Raw genomic sequence first — 20,911 nt, forward strand, 5'->3', positions numbered from 1 at the left:
AGAAGACAGCAACGCAGCAACTAAAAGCCACAGGTCTCAGAAGACAGCAATGCAACAACTTTTTTTTTTTTTATGAAATATTTTCTATGGTGTAAAAGCAGCAAAACAAAAAAAAAAATAAAATGTAAATATGGTATCGCTGTAACCATATTGACCTGAAGAATAAACCTGTCTTATCACTTTTATGACACAGTCAATGGCGTAAAAATACCGTATTTTTCACTTTATAAGACGCACTTTTTGTTCCCCCAAATTTTGAGGGAAAGTAGGGGGTGTGCCTTATAAGCAAAATATACGGGGGAATATAATATAATATATATATATATATATATATATATATATATATATATTCATTATATTCCCCCGTACATTTTTTATATGTGTTAGATATGGCCCCCATGCTGCTGCTCATCCTAAAATAAAAGCTTAACTTACCCCCTCCAGCGTTTCTCCCCGGTGTCCCTGCTTCCACTGTGATCAGGCACGCAGAGATGAAGTCACTCTGCTGTGCCGATCACATGACCGACACTATGAACCAGGAAGTGGAGGAGAGCAGAAGCACGGAGGGAGACAGGAGGGAGATCAGCGCTGGAGGTGGTAAGGAAAGAGTATTTTATTTTACTATGGGCAGCACACAGGGGGAACGTCTGCAATCCATGGGCAGCACACAGGGGGAACGTCTGCAATCCATGGGCAGCACACAGGGGGAACGTCTGCAATCCATGGGCAGCACACAGGGGGAACGTCTGCAATCCATGGGCAGCACACAGGGGGAACGTCTGCAATCCATGGGCAGCACACAGGGGGAACGTCTGCAATCCATGGGCAGCACACAGGGGGAACGTCTGCAATCCATGGGCAGCACACAGGGGGAACGTCTGCAATCCATGGGCAGCACACAGGGGGAACGTCTGCAATCCATGGGCAGCACACAGGGGGAACGTCTGCAATCCATGGGCAGCACACAGGGGGAACGTCTGCAATCCATGGGCAGCACACAGGGGGAACGTCTGCAATCCATGGGCAGCACACGGGGAACGTCTGCAATCCATGGGCAGCACACAGGGGGAACGTCTGCAATCCATGGGCAGCACAGGGGGAACGTGTGCAATCCATAGGGGGCCATGGGCAGCACAGGGGAAACGTGTGCAATCCATAGGGGGCCATGGGCAGCACAGGGGAACGTGTGCCAGCACAAGGGGGCCATATCCAGATTAAGGGGGCTAATTTTACGATGGGGGGCTATGAGGGACATATACCCTATATGATTTGTTAGACGGACACTGGCATTATAAGATGGATGCCATTTAACATTAAAAAAAAAATTCTCTTTTCCTTCACCAAATTTGGGGGTGCGTCTTATAATCAGGTGCGTCTTATAAAGCAAAAAAGTACGGTAATAAAAAAAAAAAAAAAAAAAAAAAAAATTGGACTTTCTTCTTGATTTTGCCTCTCAAAAACTGGAATAGAAAGTGAAAAATAATTGTGGCAAAAAACTGTACCAATAAAATATTCATAAAAAAGCCAACACATGACTGTCAGCAGAAAATTAAAAAAAAAAAACAACAACTATAGCCTTCAAAATTCGGTGATGCAAGAAATTTAGTAAAAAAAAGCGTTTAGTTTTTTTTTTAGTGTGATAGTAGCCAAACTTAGATAGGAGCCCCTCGTATTACTGGAGATGTTCTTTAAAGGGAATTTGAGAGTATGAAACGACAATCAGAAGCAGTTCTGCACTATCTTGTCGTGCCTTCTTTTTGGTGCCAGTGAGGAGTAAGCCCGTTGGATCCTTATGCAGTGTGGGTCCCGGGTGCACGTGGAAAAGCAGAAGATGAACTTGCAGACATTAATAAGGGTAGAAAACCACGGCACATCCAGCAGATATCCCAAAAGTGCTTTATTCACATCCAATAGTGAATTAAAACAGCAGGCAGAGAGCCGGGTGCAGGTCTCCTGGGGACGACGGCCGTTTCGTACCTTTTGGTACTTCTGCGGGTCCACCACAGAAGTACCAAAAGGTACGAAACGGCCATCGTCCCCAGGAGACCTGCACCTGGCTCTCTGCCTGCTGTTTTAATGCACTATTGGATGTAAATAAAGCACTTTTGGGATACCTGCTGGATGTGCCGTGGTTATTTACTCTTATGAATGTCGGAATCTAAGAGTATAATGTAGGGACAGCGACTGATAACAGTGATGTGTCACTTACTGAGCCGTTTGCTGTCATTTTGATAAAATTACTGTTTTCTCTGCTGCAGATCTAGCAGTGATTTGAATGTGAAGCTCTGTAAATGTGGCGCCCCTGAGATCCGTCGCCACAGAGACATTGCACCCCATCCAGAGGTGTGATGTCCCATCCTGGGTAAGGAAAGGGGTACATGCCAGTTCCCAGGTAAATCCGCACTACACCCATTGTTAGGCACACACAGGGATAGGGGATAGTGGCAGCAACCCTCGTGGCTGGCTCGCCTGGGAGGGCCGGTAAGTCCCATCCCCTTTCCAATTGGGTGGCAGCTTAGCAACTGGGGAGGTGGGAGGAGCCACCCGAGAGCAGATAAAGAAAATAGAAATTACTACCTACCGGTAATGATGTTTCCAGGATCCATCATGACAGCACCACAGGAGTTGCTTCCTCCGCCCTCTACAGGGACAGGAACACAAGAGGTTAAAAACCCCTCCCCCTCCCAACCTCTCCAGTGGCTTTCCAAGTACCACACCAGGATGGGTATAACACCACGTTTATTCATGCTTGAGCTACATACAATGTAAATGCACACGCAGTAGAAACAAAAGGGAGGGAAATAAGGGTGCTGTCATGATGGATCCTGGAAACATTACCGGTAGGTAGTAATTCCTATTTTCCAGGACCACATGACAGCACCACATGAGAATACCAAATTAATTTATCCTTAAGGTGGGGGGGGGGGGGGAGGGACTACTGCCTGGAGCACCTTCCTACCAAACGAGGTCTGGTGGGAGGACATAAAATCCAACTTGTAGTGTCTACAAAAAGCGTTGGGACCTGACCAAGTGGCAGTTTTGCAAATCTGGTCTAGCGAAGCCCCCGCCCTTTCTGCCCAAGTGGTAGATGGTGATCTAGTGGAGTGGGCTCTAAGGTGATCAGGCGGGGTCTTTCCCGCCAATTGATAGGTTGAGGATATTGTGGACCTAACCCATCGAGACAAGACAGCCTTAGATGCCGATTTGCCTCGATTTTTCCCCCTAAACTGAAGGAATAAGGTGGAGTCCAATCTCCAGTTCCGGGTGGCCTCCAAATAGCTCAGCACTATTCGCTTCACATCCAAGGAATGCAGCCGCTGTTCCTTTTGGTTCGTGTAGTTGTGGCAGAAGGATGGTAAAACTACTTCCTGTTCTAGGTTAGCAGAGGAGACCACCTTGGGGCGAAACGTCGGATCAAGTTTCAGCACAATTCTGTCATCCAGAAGCTGAAGATACGGCTCCCTGATAGACAAAGCCTGTAATTCACCAATCCACTTAGCCGTGGTGATGGCCACTAAAAACACCGTTTTGAAGGACAAATGTTCCATCGAAATGGTAGACAAGGGCTCAAAAGAAGAATCACAAAGGCCATTGAGCACCAAGGTCAGATCCCAGGGAGGCACTGTGGGCCGAATTGTAGGGCGAAGGCGCTGAATCCCCTTCACGAATCTGGCAATCCAGGGATTGGACGCCAGTGGCATGTCAAAGAAGACGCTGAGCACTGATATTTGGACCTTCAAAGTGCTAGGCGTAAGACCCTTGCGGAATCCCAGTTGTAGGAAACCCAAGAGTTTCGGAATATTAGGCCGAGAACTGTCAGCAGGTTCTTCACCCAAAAAAAGAGCAGAATTTCTTCCAGATCTTCCCGTAGATGGTCCGGGTAATCTGCTTACGACTTGCCTGGAGTGTAGAGATGACATCAAGCGACAAGCCTTTTCGTCTCAGACACCTCCCTTCAAGATCCAGGCCGACAGCTGAAGGTGATCCAGGTCCGGGTGAAGCACTGGACCCTGGCTGAGGAGATCGCCCGTCAGGGGAAGGAGGACCGGATCTGCAACTGACAGGTTTCTGAGTAAAGAGAACCAGCTCCGTTTGGGCCAAAACGGGGCTATGAGAATTACATGGGCGCCGTCCTGTTGAATCTTCCGGAGTACTATGGGGAGCAACGGCAGGGGTGGAATGGCATACACCAGTCCCACGGACCATGGCTGGGCCATGGCGTCGATCGCAGCAGGAGCATCCCGGGGATTCAGAGAAAAGAAGATTATCAGCTTGGCATTGGTTCTGGACACAAACAAATCCACCTGGGGTTTTCCCCATAGTTTGACTAGATCCTGAAAGACACTGTCCTTCAGCTCCCATTCCGAGGGGTCGATCGTGCGCCTGCTCAGGAAGTCTGCAAGATGGTTGTCCGAGCCCCTGAGATGGACAGCCGAGATGGAGAGAACCATGCGTTCTGCCCACTGAAAGATCCGTGATGCCAGAGCCTGCAGGGGTGGGTGGCGAGAGCCCCCTTGATGACGAAGGAAGGCTACCATCGTAACATTGTCCGAGAGGACCCGAACATGACGACCGTGGAATAAGGGAGGAGCCGCCTGCAGAGCCTGCCAGACCGCTTGTAGCTCCCTGAAATTGGATGACTGGGTCGACACCTCCAGGGGCCACCTGCCTTGAAAGTAAAGGGAGTTCACATGGGCGCCCCAGCCCGTCTGACTTGCATCGGTTGTGAGCGTGACGCATGGCGAACAGTCCCACAGAACGCCCAATTGAAGATTTTTTTTGCACATCCACCATCTGAGACCTTGAATGACCTGAGGGGTCAGGGAAATCTTGCAATGTAGGGACCAGTGGGACCCTACAGTGTATGACAGGATCAGCTTTTGGAGTGGCCTGGAGTGAAACTGACTCCAGCGAACACATTGGATGCAGGAAGTCATGCCCAGGATGCTCATGGCCTCTCTGACGGAGCACTGGTTCTTTCGGCCGAAGCTCCGAATTTTTGACCTGATGTCTACTATTTTTTGAAACGGCAAAAAGGATGTTCGCGCATCAGAGTCCAGAAGAATGCCCAGAAACACCTTTCTCGTCTCCGCCCTGAGATTGGACTTCTGAACGTTTATGATCCAGCCAAGGGACGTCAGCAGATCCAAGGTGGTAGTGATTGACCGGGAGAGCTCCTCCGGGGAATCCGCCAACAGCAGAAGGTCATCCAGGTAAGGGACGATGGACACGTCGGATCTTCGCAGGTGCGCTACAACTTCCGTCATTATCTTCGTGAACACCCTGGGAACAGAAGAGAGCCCGAATGGAAGGCACCAGAACTGGAAATGATACATTACTCTGTCCCTCTCTAACGCAAATCTCAGGTATTTCTGGTAGTGTGGGTGAATGGCTATGTGGTAGTATGCGTTTTTCAGATCTACCGTGGCCATGACGGAATGCATGTTGAGAAGAGGTGGATTTGATTGATTCCATCCGGAATCTTTTGTACCGGACCCACCGATTGAGGGGCTTTAAATTTATGATCGTCCGGAATTCTCTGGAGGGCTTGGGAACAGAATAGGGAAGAATAGTGGCACTGGAACTGTTCTGAGATCGGAACCGGGAGGACTGCTCCAGTGTGTAGTAAGGTATCCACATCCGACGATAGGCGGTTGGCAAGGGACTGCGACTGTGGTTTCGTCAGGAGGAATCTGGTAGGGGGGGGGGGGTCCCCGAAAATTCTATCCGTAGACCCTCCGTCACCACTCGAAGGACCCATGGATTGGACGTTATTTTTTGCCAGTCGCCCAAAAACTTGCTGAGCCTCCCCCCGATAATGGCGTCAGGATCTATCCTGCTTTCTTCGGGGTTCGAAGTGGGGTTGCCTATCTGGGCCGCCCTTATGGAAACCCCACCTGCCCGTCTTCCCCCTACCCTTATAGTTCTGCCTAGCAGGACTAAACCTCCGGGAGGGAAGGGAAAGTGGAGGTCTAACCTCCGGGAAACCGCCATTTTTAATCGGAAGCTTTTTCTAGAATATCATCTAGAGCAGGACCGAACACCCGGGCACCCGAAAAGGGGATGGAGCACAGCTTATTTTTGGACGCTCCGTCACCAGACCAGGTTTTCAACCATATGGTCCTGCGGGCAGAATTAGTAAGGGCCTCATTCCTGGCAGAAAACCGCACAGACTCAGCGGAAGCATCTGCCATGAATCCGGTTGCCAGCTTCAGCAGAGGAAGGGATTCCAAGATGGCGTCTCTAGGGACATGATCCCGAACCTGAGTTTCCAGGTCCGACAACCAACGGGACATAGACCGAGTTACGGAAGTAGCGGCAATGTTGGCCTTAATGGTGGCTGCAGAAGCCTCCCAAGCTTTTTTAAGAAGGCCATCAGCCTTCCTATCCATGGGGTCCCGGAGACCCGAGGAGTCCTCAAACGGGATTGACGTCTTTCGTGCGACTTTCGCTACGGGAACATCAATTTTGGGAACATCCTCCCATTCCTTGATGTCGTCGGGTTCAAATGGCAGTCTGGCTTTGAAGTCCCTGGGAACAAGCAATCTTTTCTCCGCCTCCTCCCACTCGTCCAGGATCATAGCACGCACATGGTGATTTACTGGAAAGACCCTGTGGCACTGAGACCGGAGTCCCCCAAACATTTCATCCTGTATGGTCCGCGGCTTTTCTGTATCCTCCACCATCATAGTTCTCCGTACGGCACGGAGTAACTCATCCGTGTTGCTTGCGGAAAACAAGTAACGCCGCTCCTCCTCTGGCAAGGGACCCAGGACCTCATCTTCCCCTGGGTAGTCGGGGTTCCTGGACATCTCATCTTCCTCTGAGGACTCTAACAGATGGCGGGGACGCTTTTGTTTAGGAGGCGCCAGGGGCTCTGGTGGGGGGGACGTGGCTTGTAACCACAGCCTGAACCTCCTCCCGTATCATGGACCTCATGTCCGACAGGAGGGTAGTCTGCTCCTCAGAGATCAGTTTCGCAATACAGGTCTCGCAGAGCTTCTTAACACAGGTGTCAGGGAGTTTAACATCACACACCGCACAACGTTTAACTTTAGTGGTACATTTCTTTTTGGGGATGGTGCCAGAACCCACAGAAGAACCTCCACCCTGCAAAAAAGAACAAGGCTCAGACAAGTCTCCTGGCTTACAGGGCAATGAAACCCTGAAGGGCTGACACTTCCAGAGACCTGGGCATCCTTAGGGGCTTTAGTGTCTGAACTTTCTTTCTCATCCATCACAGGCAGTGCTGGAGGGCAGAGCCAAACGAAAAACAATGTACTCCCCCCAATACCCTTCCAGGTTTTATTTACCTGAGTGAAGGTGCCCGGTCATCATCCTGCCGTCCAACTCCCGATTTGAATTTCGCGCCAAATTTTCGGCCGCCCGGAAACCGGAAGTGCAGCGTCTGCGCATGCGCCGGCGTTCTCCACTCCGTGCCCGGAAGCATCGTGTGGCTGGAGGCAGGAGGCCGAGAGCCCTCCCCCAGGAGGGAAGCGGCAGGCGCCGGGAGCTCCTGCTCGACCGGCGCGGCCGAGGGACCCCGCGCTGCGAGGTGTCGGCCTGGGGCGTTTTGACAGGCTGGAAGGAGAGAGCGCGGAGCACCCCCCAAATCCACCTGGACCCCGTACATCCCGGTAAGTTCCTACGTCTGTCCTGTACAGGGACAGGAAAAACACTGGAGAGGTTGGGAGGGGGAGGGGTTTTTAACCTCTTGTGTTCCTGTCCCTGTAGAGGGCGGAGGAAGCAACTCCTGTGGTGCTGTCATGTGGTCCTGGAAAGGAAGGTTAAGTGTAGTCAGTTGAAGTTGGAGAGGGAGGAAGGAGGAGGAGGTCTGCGGGAGGCAGACGTGAAGGAGAAGTAGAAAGAAAGCTCTAGTCAGACAGGAGCTAAGAGAAGAAAGTGACGCTTCCTGGTGAAGACCCTGGGGACTTTGAGGGTCCAGGTGACACCAAGCAGGGAACGAAAGGATTCCAGGGCCACAGATAGCTTTTGAGCTGGTGGCCTGTTCCACAGGAACATTGGTGGAGGGATCAAGCTGCATCCAGGGGACGGTCCCTAGTCACTGGAGGAGGAGGAGGAGGAGAAGTCAACTCCAAAGGTTAACAACCGAGGTCCAGGGAAGCTGCATGCTCCCCGGACCACAGCCCACAGCAGAACGAACCTCTAGAAAAGGGGCAAATAACTGACAGGCGAGCTCCCAGCCCGGAGGCTGCAGAGGAGGCCGAGCCAGGTTCATCCAACAAGGGCAAGGCTAGAGAAGTCAGCGGAGAAGAAACACAGAGGGGTGCACTGGTATTTACCCCCAGATCTACCCGGGATCGGCGGAGGTCCCCGACAGGGGATTCCAGCACACCAGTGGGCTACCGGACAGCTGCCGTGTCAAATAACCAACTGTGAGTAAACATCTTGAAACTGCAGTCCCTGGTGTTGCCTCTGTTATTTCATCTGCATAGACTTCCATCACACCATAGACTCTCACGAGCACCAACTGTTGCCCCGGGGTACCGCTCCACCTGTGGGGAGCAGGACCATCCAAGCTGCCATTCCATCAGCCCCGGAGGCCCCATACAGCAGCGGCGGCTTAATAGCCGCAAACCACAGGTGGCGTCACGACAACCATAAACTTTATTCACCAGCCATATTTAATTGACACCCACCAGGGCCACGGAGTCGGGCCCAGCCACCACTGACGATCCCCGGACTAGTCCGGTCGGGCACCGGGTGTCCCATAGCCCTGGGGTGGGCGAGTCATAAACCCTGCCCTCAGCAGTGACTGGCAGGTCTCTGTGTATACTGTAATCAGTGGTAGGGTCAGGGTTATACAGAGCTCATGAATATGCTCAACTACCGGGCAGCAGGCCAAGTAGTCCAATAATCTACTGCTGATTAAACAATGATTTTATCAGAACTCCACTAACCAGCCCAGTAAGTGACATTGCTGGAATCAAGATCTCTGCCCCTATGTTATGCTGCTCTCAGATTAGGTGGTTAAAACCTGGTGACATATTCCCGTTAAGTAAATCACTTTGATCTGGTAGTGGTTTGCACAGTATGATGCGCTCTCCTTTTCAGGTCTACAAATCTCACACAGTACAAGGCTTTTATACTTACTTAAGGTCTTTGTCTTGATTTTTGCAGCAAAAGACGTTTGCAGCTTTACAGCCTTCAGAGACCCATTGAGTTTTTCTCGCACTCGCTCCTTTACAGACTGTAAAGTGGAAATGGAGGAACTGGATGTAACATCCATTGTGCGGAGGTTGCATCTATTCTGTAGATAAAGAGAGATTACTGTGAGATCACATCACCCACTGAAAACAAATCACTCATGTGCCAATTTCCATTCAGCCAATTCTAAGTTCTCCCACTTTCTTGTTCAGGGGTGTTAGGGCATGTGCCCACGGGAGATCGTAGCTGCGGATGTCTCCGCAGGTACAGCAGCATGTTTCCCGCAGCTGCCCGCCGGCGATCCGCAGCTATTTTTAGCTGCAGGATGCCAGCGATATAGCAGCGGTAAACATGCCGACTTTCAAGTGAATTACCTGTGGACGTCCCGGCCTCTATCTCCATAGCGGAGGGCCGGGATCTCCGCAGGTAATTCCGCACGAATAATTGACATGCAGTTATGTGCGGCTGCGGGAGATCCGCAGGATCTTCTGCAACCGCACTTTCCGCAGCGTGGACATAGACACTCCCCATAGGATAACATGGGGAGTGTCGGTACATGCTGAAACCTGCGGAATTATCTGGAATATCCAGAAAAGTCCGCAGGTTTTCCACGGACAAATCCGCAGTTAAAAGCTCCCGTGGGCACATGCCCTAAGGTTTCCCAGGATGGAACATTCAGCATGTACAAATAATATCAGGTCACATAAACATTAGAGCAGAGCCTGAGTGATAATAGTACAAAGCCGTGTACAGATGAGCCACAGAGGATGGAAAATAAAATTCTCTCAATAGGGGAAATAATGAGGTCAGCTACCCGGCAATACAGGTGAATTCACCGAGGGCTCCATGACAGACAAGTCCCAGACAACCCAACCGAGTCTGATCTTCACACCTTCCTTGTGGCATTTACCCTGGGGTCACATGGCCGCTATAAATTGAATTGTGCTGTGATGTGGATACCACACCTGGCAATCTTTGGCTGTACAGGCTGTGCCACTGTGTAGTCTCAACCTTAAAAGGGAACCTGTCTGTTACAATATACACCCAGAACCACAAGCAGTTCTGGGTGCATATTGCTATCCCCTGCCTAACCATCCCTGTGTCTAGTAGCATAGATAAAGAGATCTCTAGATAAAGTATTTCTAAAGATAATATGGTAATGAGCACAGTGACTAGTCACAAGGGCACTAGTTCCTGTGCTCATTCTGCACTCTTAGCCCTGTGTGCATGCTAACATGCTACAGTCATTTGAAAAAGTTTGGGCACCCCTATTAATGTTATCCTTTTTTCTTTTTAACAATTTGGGTTTTTGTAACAGCTATTTCAGTTTCATATATTTAATAACTGATGGACTGAGTAATATTTCTGGATTGAAATGAGGTTTATTGTACTAACAGAAAATGTGCAATCCGCATTTAAACAAAATTTGACCGGTGCAAAAGTATGGGCACCCTTATCAATTTCTTGATTTGAACACTCCTAACTACTTTTTACTGACTTACTAAAGCACTAAATTGGTTTTGTAACCTCATTGAGCTTTGAACTTCATAGGCAGGTGTATCCAATCATGAGAAAATGTATTTAAGGTGGCCACTTGCAAGTAGTTTTCCTATTTGAATCTCCTATGAAGAGTGGGCATCATGGGCTCCTCAAAACAACTCTCAAATGATCTGAAATCAAAGATTATTCAACATAGTTGTTCAGGGGAAGAATACAAAAAGTTGTCTCAGAGATTTAAACTGTCAGTTTCCACTGTGAGGAACATAGTAAGGAAATGGAAAAACACAGGTACAGTTCTTATTAAGCCCAGAAGTGGCAGGCCAAGAAAAATATCACAAAAGGCAGAGAAGAAGAATGGTGAGAACAGTTAAGGACAATCCACAGACCACCTCCAAAGACCTGCAGCATCATCTTGCTGCAGATGGTGTCAATGTGCATCGGTCAACAATACAGCGCACTTTGCACAAGGAGAAGCTGTATGGGAGAGTGATGCAAAAGAAGCCGTTTTTGCAAGCACGCCACAGTCGCCTGCGGTATGCAAAATCACATTTGGACAAGCCAGTTACATTTTGGAAGAAGGTCCTGTGGACTGATGAAACAAAGATTGAGTTGTTTGGTCATACAAAAAGGCGTTCTGCATGGAGGCAAAAAAACCACGGCATTCCAAGAAAAGCACTTGCTACCCACAGTAAAATTTGGTGGAGGTTCCATCAAGCTTTGGGGCTGTGTGGCCAATACCGGCACCGGGAATCTTGTTAAAGTTGAGGTTCGCATGGATTCAACTCAGTATCAGCAGATTCTTGACAATAATGTGCAAGAATCAGTGACGAAGTTGAAGTTAAGCAGGGGACGGATATTTCAGCAAGACAATGATCCAAAACACCGATCCAAATCTACTCAGGCATTCATGCAGAGGAACAATTACAATGTTCTGGAATGGCCATCCCAGTCCCCAGACCTGAATATCATTGAACATCTGTGGGATGATTTGAAGCGTGCTGTCCATGCTCGGCGACCATCAAACTTAATTGAACTGAAATTGTTTTGTAAACAGGAATGGTCAAATATACCTTCATCCAGGATCCAGGAACTCATTAAAAGCTACAGGAAGCGACTAGAAGCTGTTATTTTTGCAAAAGGAGGATCTACAAAATATTAAATGTCACTTTTATGTTGAGGTGCCCACACTTTTGCACCGATCAAATTTTCTTTAAATGTGGATTGCACATTTTCTTTTAATACAATAAACCTCATTTCAATCCAGAAATATTACTGAGTCCATCAGTTATTAGGTATATGAAACAAATAGCTGTTGTAAAAACCCAACTTGTTATAAAGAAAAAAGGTTAACATTAATAGGGGTGCCCAAACTTTTTCATATGACTGTATTTAATGCCCATTGCCATTGCATCATCAGTGGTTCCGCACGTACCTGTGTCCACTGTCACCGCTGATCACAATGCCAGGCACTTCTGGTCAGGCCAGGTGTATGCATCCCGGCTTCAGAGAGGTCTAGTGTGTATGACCAGTAGTGCCAGGGACTTATGATCACACGAACTAACCCTAAACCCAGCGTTCTGAAGCAGTGGCAGCGGACACAGGTACACGCGTCACCACTGATGACGCTGAGCAAATGGGCATTGAATAGCATGTTAGCACGCCCACAGTGGCGTGCTAACATGCTAAGAGGGCAGAATGAGCGCAGGAACTATATCCCTTGTGACTAGTCCCTGCACTCACTAGCATGTCATAAAGGATCTTTTTCTAAGAATTATGCTAGTGTATACAGGGACGGTTAGGCAGGGATTACTAATATGCACCCAGAACTACTCATGGTTCTTGATGCATATTGCACGTCACAGGCTCTTTAAAGGGTTGTCCGGTCTAAATCTGGAAGTCTATAGTCTATGTATGTGACTGCAGACTTGGGAATCCTTACATCGTGCACACTGAGGATTCTCTGGTGTCAGAGCCGTGAACGGCGGTCATATGGCCCAGAGTATGTGATACACACACTCCCGGCCAAAATCCGACTAGACCAGTCATGGCGAACCTTTTACAGGCCGAGTGCCCAAACTGTAGCCCTAAACCCAATTTTTTTTCCGAAGTGCCAACCAATCCTATCATGTAAATAATTGATTTTAACCTTACCTTTGCCATCTTCTCTTCAGCAGGGGCATCACGCTCATGCTTACCACACATTGAAGTTGAGCCCCTGCCCTTTCCAGACACAGCAGTTGGATTAATCTTTCTGGAAAAAATTGCAGCATATTACACAGAGATTTTAGCCTGGAATGCAATCAGAGGTCACCCTGTAATCCACATCTACATTTCAAAGTCTGAACATCTTAAAATCCCATAAAGACGTACGAGTGGCTCCCCTCCCCTTCATTGTGTAGTTAAGTCCCCCTTCCTCGGCCACTTCCTGGTAAACATGTCCCCATCCTGATATATATTTCCTACATTCTGGTATATTTGTCCCTATCACGGCCCCATCCTGGTAAATGTCCTCCATCCTGGTAAATATTACCCATTCTGGCATGTTCCCTCATGCTGGTAAATGTACCCCATCCTGACATATTGCCCATCCTTGTAAATGTTCCCCCATCATGGCATGTACCCCATTCCTGGTAAATGTCCTCCATCCTGGTAAATGTTCCCCCATCCCGGCATGTACCCCATTCCTGGTAAATGTCCTCCATCCTGGTTAATTTACCCCTTCCTGGTAAATGTACCCTATCATGGCACGTCTCCTCCATCCTGGCATGCACGTCTCCTCCATCCTGGCATGCACGTCTCCTCCATCCTGGCATGCACGTCTCCTCCATCCTGGCATGCACGTCTCCTCCATCCTGGCATGCACGTCTCCTCCATCCTGGCATGCACGTTTCCTCCATCCTGGCAAGCACGTTTCCTCCATCCTGGCAAGCACGTTTCCTCCATCCTGGCAAGCACGTTTCCTCCATCCTGGCATGCATGTTTCCTCCATCCTGGCATGCATGTTTCCTCCATCCTGGCATGCATGTTTTCCCATCCTGGCATGCATGTTTCCTCCATCCTGGCATGCATGTTTCCTCCACCCCCCCCCCCCCCAGCCTCGTGCAATACACTTGCATTTAATGCACCGGAAGCAGTCTAGACGACTTTTGCACCAGTCTCTGCATATCGCATACTCGAGTCCACATGATCGCCGTTCCTGACTCAGACACCAGAGTCACACGGAGAAACTGAAGGCTTGCAGTTTAGACCAGACACCCCTTTAAAGAGGAAGGACCTTACAAAACTGAACTGTATCCACTGGACAGGTAAGAGACAGTGGGAGCCCCTAGTTTCTGGTAAGGAGGGTCTGGGCGCCCCACTCCTCCTCCTCAGGAGTCTGTATACAGACTGTGCACACGGCCCTACGCTGCGTGTGTGTGTGTGTGTGCGCACACACGGCCGTTCGCGCTGTGTGTAGGTGCACACGGCCGTACGCCGTGTGTGTGTGGGTGCACACGGCCGTACGCCGTGTGTGTGTGTGGGTGCACACGGCCGTACGCCGTGTGTGTGTGTGGGTGCACACGGCCGTACGCCGTGTGTGTGTGTGGGTGCACACGGCCGTACGCCGTGTGTGTGTGTGGGTGCACACGGCCGTACGCCGTGTGTGTGTGTGGGTGCACACGGCCGTACGCCGTGTGTGTGTGGGCGCACACGGCCGTACGCAGTGGGTGTGTGTGTGTGGGCGCACACGGCCGTACGCCGTGTGTGGGCGCACACGGCCGTACGCCGTGTGTGGGCGCACACGGCCGTACGCCGTGTGTGGGCGCACACGGCCGTACGCCGTGTGTGGGCGCACACGGCCGTACGCCGTGTGTGGGCGCACACGGCCGTACGCAGCGGCAGCGCGCACACACACACACAGCGCGTACAGCCGTGTGCGCACACACACGCACCGTACGCCGTGTGTGTGTGTGCGCACGGCCGTACGCCGTGTGTGCGTGCGCACGGCCGTACGCCGTGTGTGCGTGCGCACGGCCGTACGCCGTGTGTGCGTGCGCACGGCCGTACGCCGTGTGTGCGTGCGCACGGCCGTACGCCGTGTGTGCGTGCGCACGGCCGTACGCCGTGTGTGCGTGCGCACGGCCGTACGCCGTGTGTGCGTGCGCACGGCCGTACGCCGTGTGTGCGTGCGCACGGCCGTACGCCGTGTGTGCGTGCGCACGGCCGTACGCCGTGTGTGCGTGTGTGCAGACGGCCGTACGCCGTGTGTGTGTGCGCACGGCCGTACGCCGTGTGTGTGTGCGCACGGCCGTACGCCGTGTGTGTGTGTGCGCACGGCCGTACGCCGTGTGTGCGCACGGCCGTACGCCGTGTGTGTGTGCGCACGGCCGTACGCCGTGTGTGTGTGTGCGCACGGCCGTACGCCGTGTGTGCACACGGCCGTACGCCGTGTGTGCGTGTGCACGGCCGTACGCCGTGTGTGCGTGCGCACGGCCGTACGCCGTGTGTGCGTGCGCACGGCCGTACGCCGTGTGTGCGTGCGCACGGCCGTACGCCGTGTGTGCGTGCGCACGGCCGTACGCCGTGTGTGCGTGCGCACGGCCGTACGCCGTGTGTGCGTGCGCACGGCCGTACGCCGTGTGTGCGTGCGCACGGCCGTACGCCGTGTGTGTGTGTGTGCAGACGGCCGTACGCCGTGTGTGTGTGTGTGCACACGGCCGTACGCCGTGTGTGTGTGCGCACGGCCGTACGCCGTGTGTGTGTGTGCGCACGGCCGTATGCCGTGTGTGCACACGGCCGTACGCCGTGTGTGCGTGCGCACGGCCGTACGCCGTGTGTGCGTGCGCACGGCCGTACGCCGTGTGTGCGTGCGCACGGCCGTACGCCGTGTGTGCGTGCGCACGGCCGTACGCCGTGTGTGTGTGTGTGCAGACGGCCGTACGCCGTGTGTGTGTGCACACGGCCGTACGCCTTGCGTGTGTGTGCACACGGCCGTACGCCTTGCGTGTGTGTGCACACGGCCGTACGCCTTGCGTGTGTGTGCACACGGCCGTACGCCTTGCGTGTGTGTGCACACGGACGCACGCCGTGCGTGTGCGTGCACACGGCCGTACGCCGTGCGTGCACACGGTCGTACGCCGTGCGTGCACACGGCCGTACGCCGTGTGTGTGTGCGCACGGCCGTACGCCGTGTGTGCGTGTACACGGCCGTACGCCGTGTGTGTGTGTGCGCACACGGCCGTACGCGCTGTGTGTGTGTGCGCGCGCACACGGCCGTACGCGCTGTGTGTGTGCGCACACGACCGTACGCGCTGGGTGTGTGTGCGCGCACACGGCCGTACGCCGCGTGTGTGTGTGTGTGCTCACGGCCGTACGCAGCGTGTGTACGCGTGGGTGCACACGGCCGTACGCCGTGGGTGCACGCGGCCGTACGCCGTGGGTGCACACGGCCGTACGCCGTGTGTGTGTGTGTGTGGGTGCACACGGCCGTACGCCGTGTGTGTGGGTGCACACGGCCGTACGCCGTGGGTGTCTGTGTATACGTATGTGGATATTGCTGTATGCTGTGTGTGCACGTCTATGCCGTGTCGGTGTACATGTCTGTATATGTGTACACGTCTGCACTGTATGTTTACATATCCGTGTTTCTGGGGTTGTGTATGTGTGTAAGATGCCTCTATGTAAGGCTGCGTTCCGACCATCAGGATTCACAGCATTTTGGATTCAGTGTTTTCGCTGCATTGTACAGTACAAGCAGTGGATGGCATTTCTAGAAATCCTATGTCCACTGTGCGTGCACAGCCCACAGTGAAAACTGACCTGTGGTGCCGCTTCCTGAGCCCTGGCATGTCAATTTATCGATGTGCAGCCACAAGTGTCTCCACAGAGTACAGAAGACAGAGACCACAGCGGCCCGAACCCTGACTGTGGGCACAAGTTGCTGTGGTCCCTGCGGAGAGCACTCGCGGCCCCACAGGAGAGGACATGCTGTGTCCAGGACACAGCATGTCTAGACCATGGGCATGTAGTGTTTTGTGGTATATGTGTAAAACATTTTTATCTTTAGGGCACAACACTAAATCTGTATGGGTGAGTGACCACCATCAGGCGTCTTCACGATCTGGACGCAGCGTACAGTCATGGCCAAAAGTTTTGAGAACGACACCAAAATTATATTTTTACATGATCTGTTGCCCTCTGGTTTTTAATGGTGTTCGTCTGATGTTTACATCACATACAGAAATATAATTAAAGGTTATATTGACAGAATGAATGCAGATCAATCAACAGAAATTGCCGCAGCTACCCATCCCTGGGCATCAGCCGTGTTGCTTGTGTAGACGGCAGGCGGTAATCCTCCACATACACTGGGCAGGTGGTGCTTATCCCCCAAGCAAAAAAAGTTCTTGGATAGAGTCCAACAATAGAGATAGTACAGCACTCACCAACGTCCAATAAAAAAGACTTAATTTATTCATGGTGCAGGTAAAAAGGCAGGAGCAGAGTTGACAGCAGGGCCCCCTCATGGACGACAGCCGTTTCACGTGTACTCACGCTTCCTCGGGTCCGACCCGAGGAAGCGTGAGTACACGCGAAACGGCTGTTGTCCATGAGGGGGCCCTGCTGTCAACTCTGCTCCTGCCTTTTTACCTGCACCATGAATAAAGTCTTTTTTACTGGACGTTGGTGAGTGCTGCCCTATCTCTATTGTTGGACTATATTGACAGAATGAGTTAATGCAGCAAGTCAATATTTGCAGTGTTGACCCTTCTTCAGGACCTCAGAAATTCTCCCTGGCATGCTCTCAATCAACTTCTGGACCAAATCCTGACTGATAGCTGTCCATTCTTGCATAAGCAATGCTTGCATTTTGCCAGAATTTGTTGGTTTTTGTTTGTCCACCCGTCTCTTGATGATTTCCCACAAGTTTTCAATGGGATTAAGATCTGGGGAGTTTCCAGGCCATGGACCCAAAATCTCTATATGTTTTGTTCCATGAGCCAATTAGTGATCACCTTTGCTTTATGGCAAGGTGCTCCATCATGCTGGAAAAGGCATTGTTGGGCGCCAAACTGCTCTTGGACAGTTCGGAGAAGTTTCTCTTGGAGGACATTCTGGTACCATTCTTTATTCATGGCTGTGTTTTTAGGCAAGACTGTGAGTGAGCTGATTCCCTTGGCTGAGAAGCAACCCCACACATGAATCGTTTCAGGATGCTTAACAGTTGGCATGAGACAAGACTGGTGGTAGTGCTCACCACCTCTTCTCCTAATAAACTGTTTTCCAGATGTCCCAAACAATCGAAAAGGGGATTCATCTGAGAAAATGACTTTACCCCAGTCCTCAGCAGTCCACTCCCTGTACCTTTTGCAGAATATCAGTCGGTCCCTGATGTTTTTTCTGGAGAGAAGTGGCTTCTTTGCTGCCCTCCTTGAAACCAGGCCTTGCTCAAAGAGTCTCCGCCTCACAGTGCGTGCAGAAGCACTCACGCCAGCCTGCTGCCATTGCTGAGCTAGCTTGCCACTGCTGGTAGTCCGATCCTGCAGCTGAAACAGTTTTAAGATACGGTCCTGGCGTTTGCTGGTCCTTCTTGGGTGCCCTGGAGCCTTTTTGGCAACAATGGAAGCTCTTTCCTTGAAGTTCTTGATGATGCGATAGATTGTTGACTGAGGTGCAATCTTTGTAGTTGCGATACTCTTCCCTGTTAGGCCATTTTTGTGCAGAGCAATGATGGCTGCACGTGTTTCTTTAGAGATAACCATGGTTAGCTGAAGAGAAACAATGATACCAAGCACCAGCCTCCTTTTAAAGTGTCCAGTGGTGTCATTCTTACTTAATCATGACTGATTGATCGCCAGCCCTGTTCTCATCAACACCCACACCTGTGTTAATGGAACAATCACAAACAATGTTAGCTGCTCCTTTTAAGGCAGGAATGAAATGATGTTGAAATGTATTTTGGGGGTTAAAGTTTATTTTCTTAGCCAATATTGACTTTGCAAGTAATTGCTGTTAAGCTGATCACTCTTTATGACATTCTGCAGTGTATTCAAATTGCCATTAGAAAAACTTAAGCAGTAGACTTTGTAAAAATTAATATTTGTAGCATTCTCAAAACTTTTGGCCATGACTGTACTTTCTCTGGTGGAGACGCTAGTCTCCTGGGCGGGAGATTGCGCTGTCCATGCACACCATCAGAGTGACCTGTCAGTGGATTTTCACTGTATTCTCCCACTCAGAGCACTAGCATCGCTGTTAGAATAAATTGATATGCTGAGGATAAGAAAGCAGCACAACAGGTCAGTTTATAGAGCGTCTAAATGCCCAGCGGGCCGGAGATTTCTATAAAACCATCCACTGTGCTTCTACTGTACAACACAACATTTTGGACTCAGTGAAAACACTCTGAGTCCAAGACGCTGCTGACACTGACCATGAGTACGCAGCCCTAAGGGCTCACTCACATGTGTTAGGGAATTTCAGTTGCCTTTCCATGTTTCTGAAAAGAAAAAAGTGAAATTAACATCTGCACTGTGACGTAGCTATGTCACCACCTTATGACCTCCTTCACGTGTCTATCTGGTACGTGTTGTATCCGCTTTTTCCATGGTTACCACACGTAGCCATTATAACTTATAATGCGGCTTGCATGTCCGCGTGTTTACACTGACAGTGTGTGATCCCTACGGAGACATCTGTTTTATATTCGGTAACGCAGATGACAAGGGCCAAGAAGTCTATGGGGCCGTGAAAAACACGTACAGCACACAGATAGCATCAGTGTATAGCCCGTGTGCCATCCGTGTTTTGTACAAGTTTAACATTGAAAATATAGGATAAGCTTTTGTAATTGTTGTACATATAGTTAGCTGGGTTACGGTACTGTATCTATGTAGTACGCATGGTTTTGCTCCTATAGCTATACAGTAGGCTCAGTTATTGTACCATATTTAGCAGTAAGGTTAGTTCTGGTACTATGTGTATGCAGTAAGCTTGTTCTGTTCCCGTAGTTACGTAGGAGGCTTGGTTCTGTTGCTATTTCTATGTAGTAGACCAAGTACAATTTTGTTCCTGTATGGGTACAGTAAGCTCGGTTCTGTCCCATAGCGCTACAGCAAGCTCGGTTCAGCTCCCTTATCTCTGTAGTAAGCTCGGTTCAGCTCCCTTATCTCTGTAGTAAGCTCGGTTCAGCTCCCTTATCTCTGTAGTAAGCTCGGTTCAGCTCCCTTATCTCTGTAGTAAGCTCGGTTCAGCTCCCTTATCTCTGTAGTAAGCTCGGTTCAGCTCCCTTATCTCTGTAGTAAGCTCGGTTCAGCTCCCTTATCTCTGTAGTAAGCTCGGTTCAGCTCCCTTATCTCTGTAGTAAGCTCGGTTCAGCTCCCTTATCTCTGTAGTAAGCTCGGTTCAGCTCCCTTATCTCTGTAGTAAGCTCGGTTCAGCTCCCTTATCTCTGTAGTAAGCTCGGTTCAGCTCCCTTATCTCTGTAGTAAGCTCGGTTCAGCTCCCTTATCTCTGTAGTAAGCTCGGTTCAGCTCCCTTATCTCTGTAGTAAGCTCGGTTCAGCTCCCTTATCTCTGTAGTAAGCTCGGTTCAGCTCCCTTATCTCTGTAGTAAGCTCGGTTCAGCTCCCTTATCTCTGTAGTAAGCTCGGTTCAGCTCCCTTATCTCTGTAGTAAGCTCGGTTCAGCTCCCTTATCTCTGTAGTAAGCTCAGTTCAGCTCCCTTATCTCTGTAGTAAGCTCAGTTCAGCTCCCTTATCTCTGTAGTAAGCTCAGTTCAGCTCCCTTATCTCTGTAGTAAGCTCAGTTCAGCTCCCTTATCTCTGTAGTAAGCTGGGTTCAGCTCCCTTATCTCTGTAGTAAGCTGGGTTCAGCTCCCTTATCTCTGTAGTAAGCTCAGTTGTGATCTCATATCTCTATAAGCAGCTCGGTTCTGATTTTATCTCTGTGGTAAGCTTGGTTCTGATATCTCTGTAGTAAGCTCAGTTCTGCTCCCTTATCTCGTAGTAAGCTGGGTTCTGATCTGGTATCTCTGTAGTAAGCTTGGTTCTGTTCCCATATCTCTAGTAAGCTCCTTGCAGTTTCCGTATCTATGTAGTCATCTTGGTTCTGTTGCAGTATCTATGTAAGCAGTAAGCGCGTTTTTGTTCCAATATACAGTACATGTACCAGTCTGTTCATAAAGCCTGTTACCAATGCTGCTTGAATGCAGCGGCCATAGATAAACAGACTAAAGGGTACTTTACAATTTACATGCTGCGACA

General features: G+C 50.5%; 1 protein-coding gene across 1 annotated transcript in view; it reads right to left on the reverse strand.

Annotated features, from left to right (window-relative positions):
• SGO2 (shugoshin 2) overlaps nt 1-20,911 on the reverse strand; it is a 170,526-nt gene that overhangs the window by 147,462 nt on the left and 2,153 nt on the right. Inside the window, exon 2 of the mRNA XM_075317793.1 lies at nt 9,115-9,271. Within this exon, the coding sequence (XP_075173908.1) occupies nt 9,115-9,250 (136 nt within the window). The 5' untranslated portion in view covers nt 9,251-9,271. The remainder of the gene's footprint in view (nt 1-9,114; nt 9,272-20,911) is intronic.

The sequence above is a fragment of the Anomaloglossus baeobatrachus genome, chromosome 7, assembly GCF_048569485.1.
Source record: "Anomaloglossus baeobatrachus isolate aAnoBae1 chromosome 7, aAnoBae1.hap1, whole genome shotgun sequence".
Taxonomy (NCBI): domain Eukaryota; kingdom Metazoa; phylum Chordata; class Amphibia; order Anura; family Aromobatidae; genus Anomaloglossus; species Anomaloglossus baeobatrachus.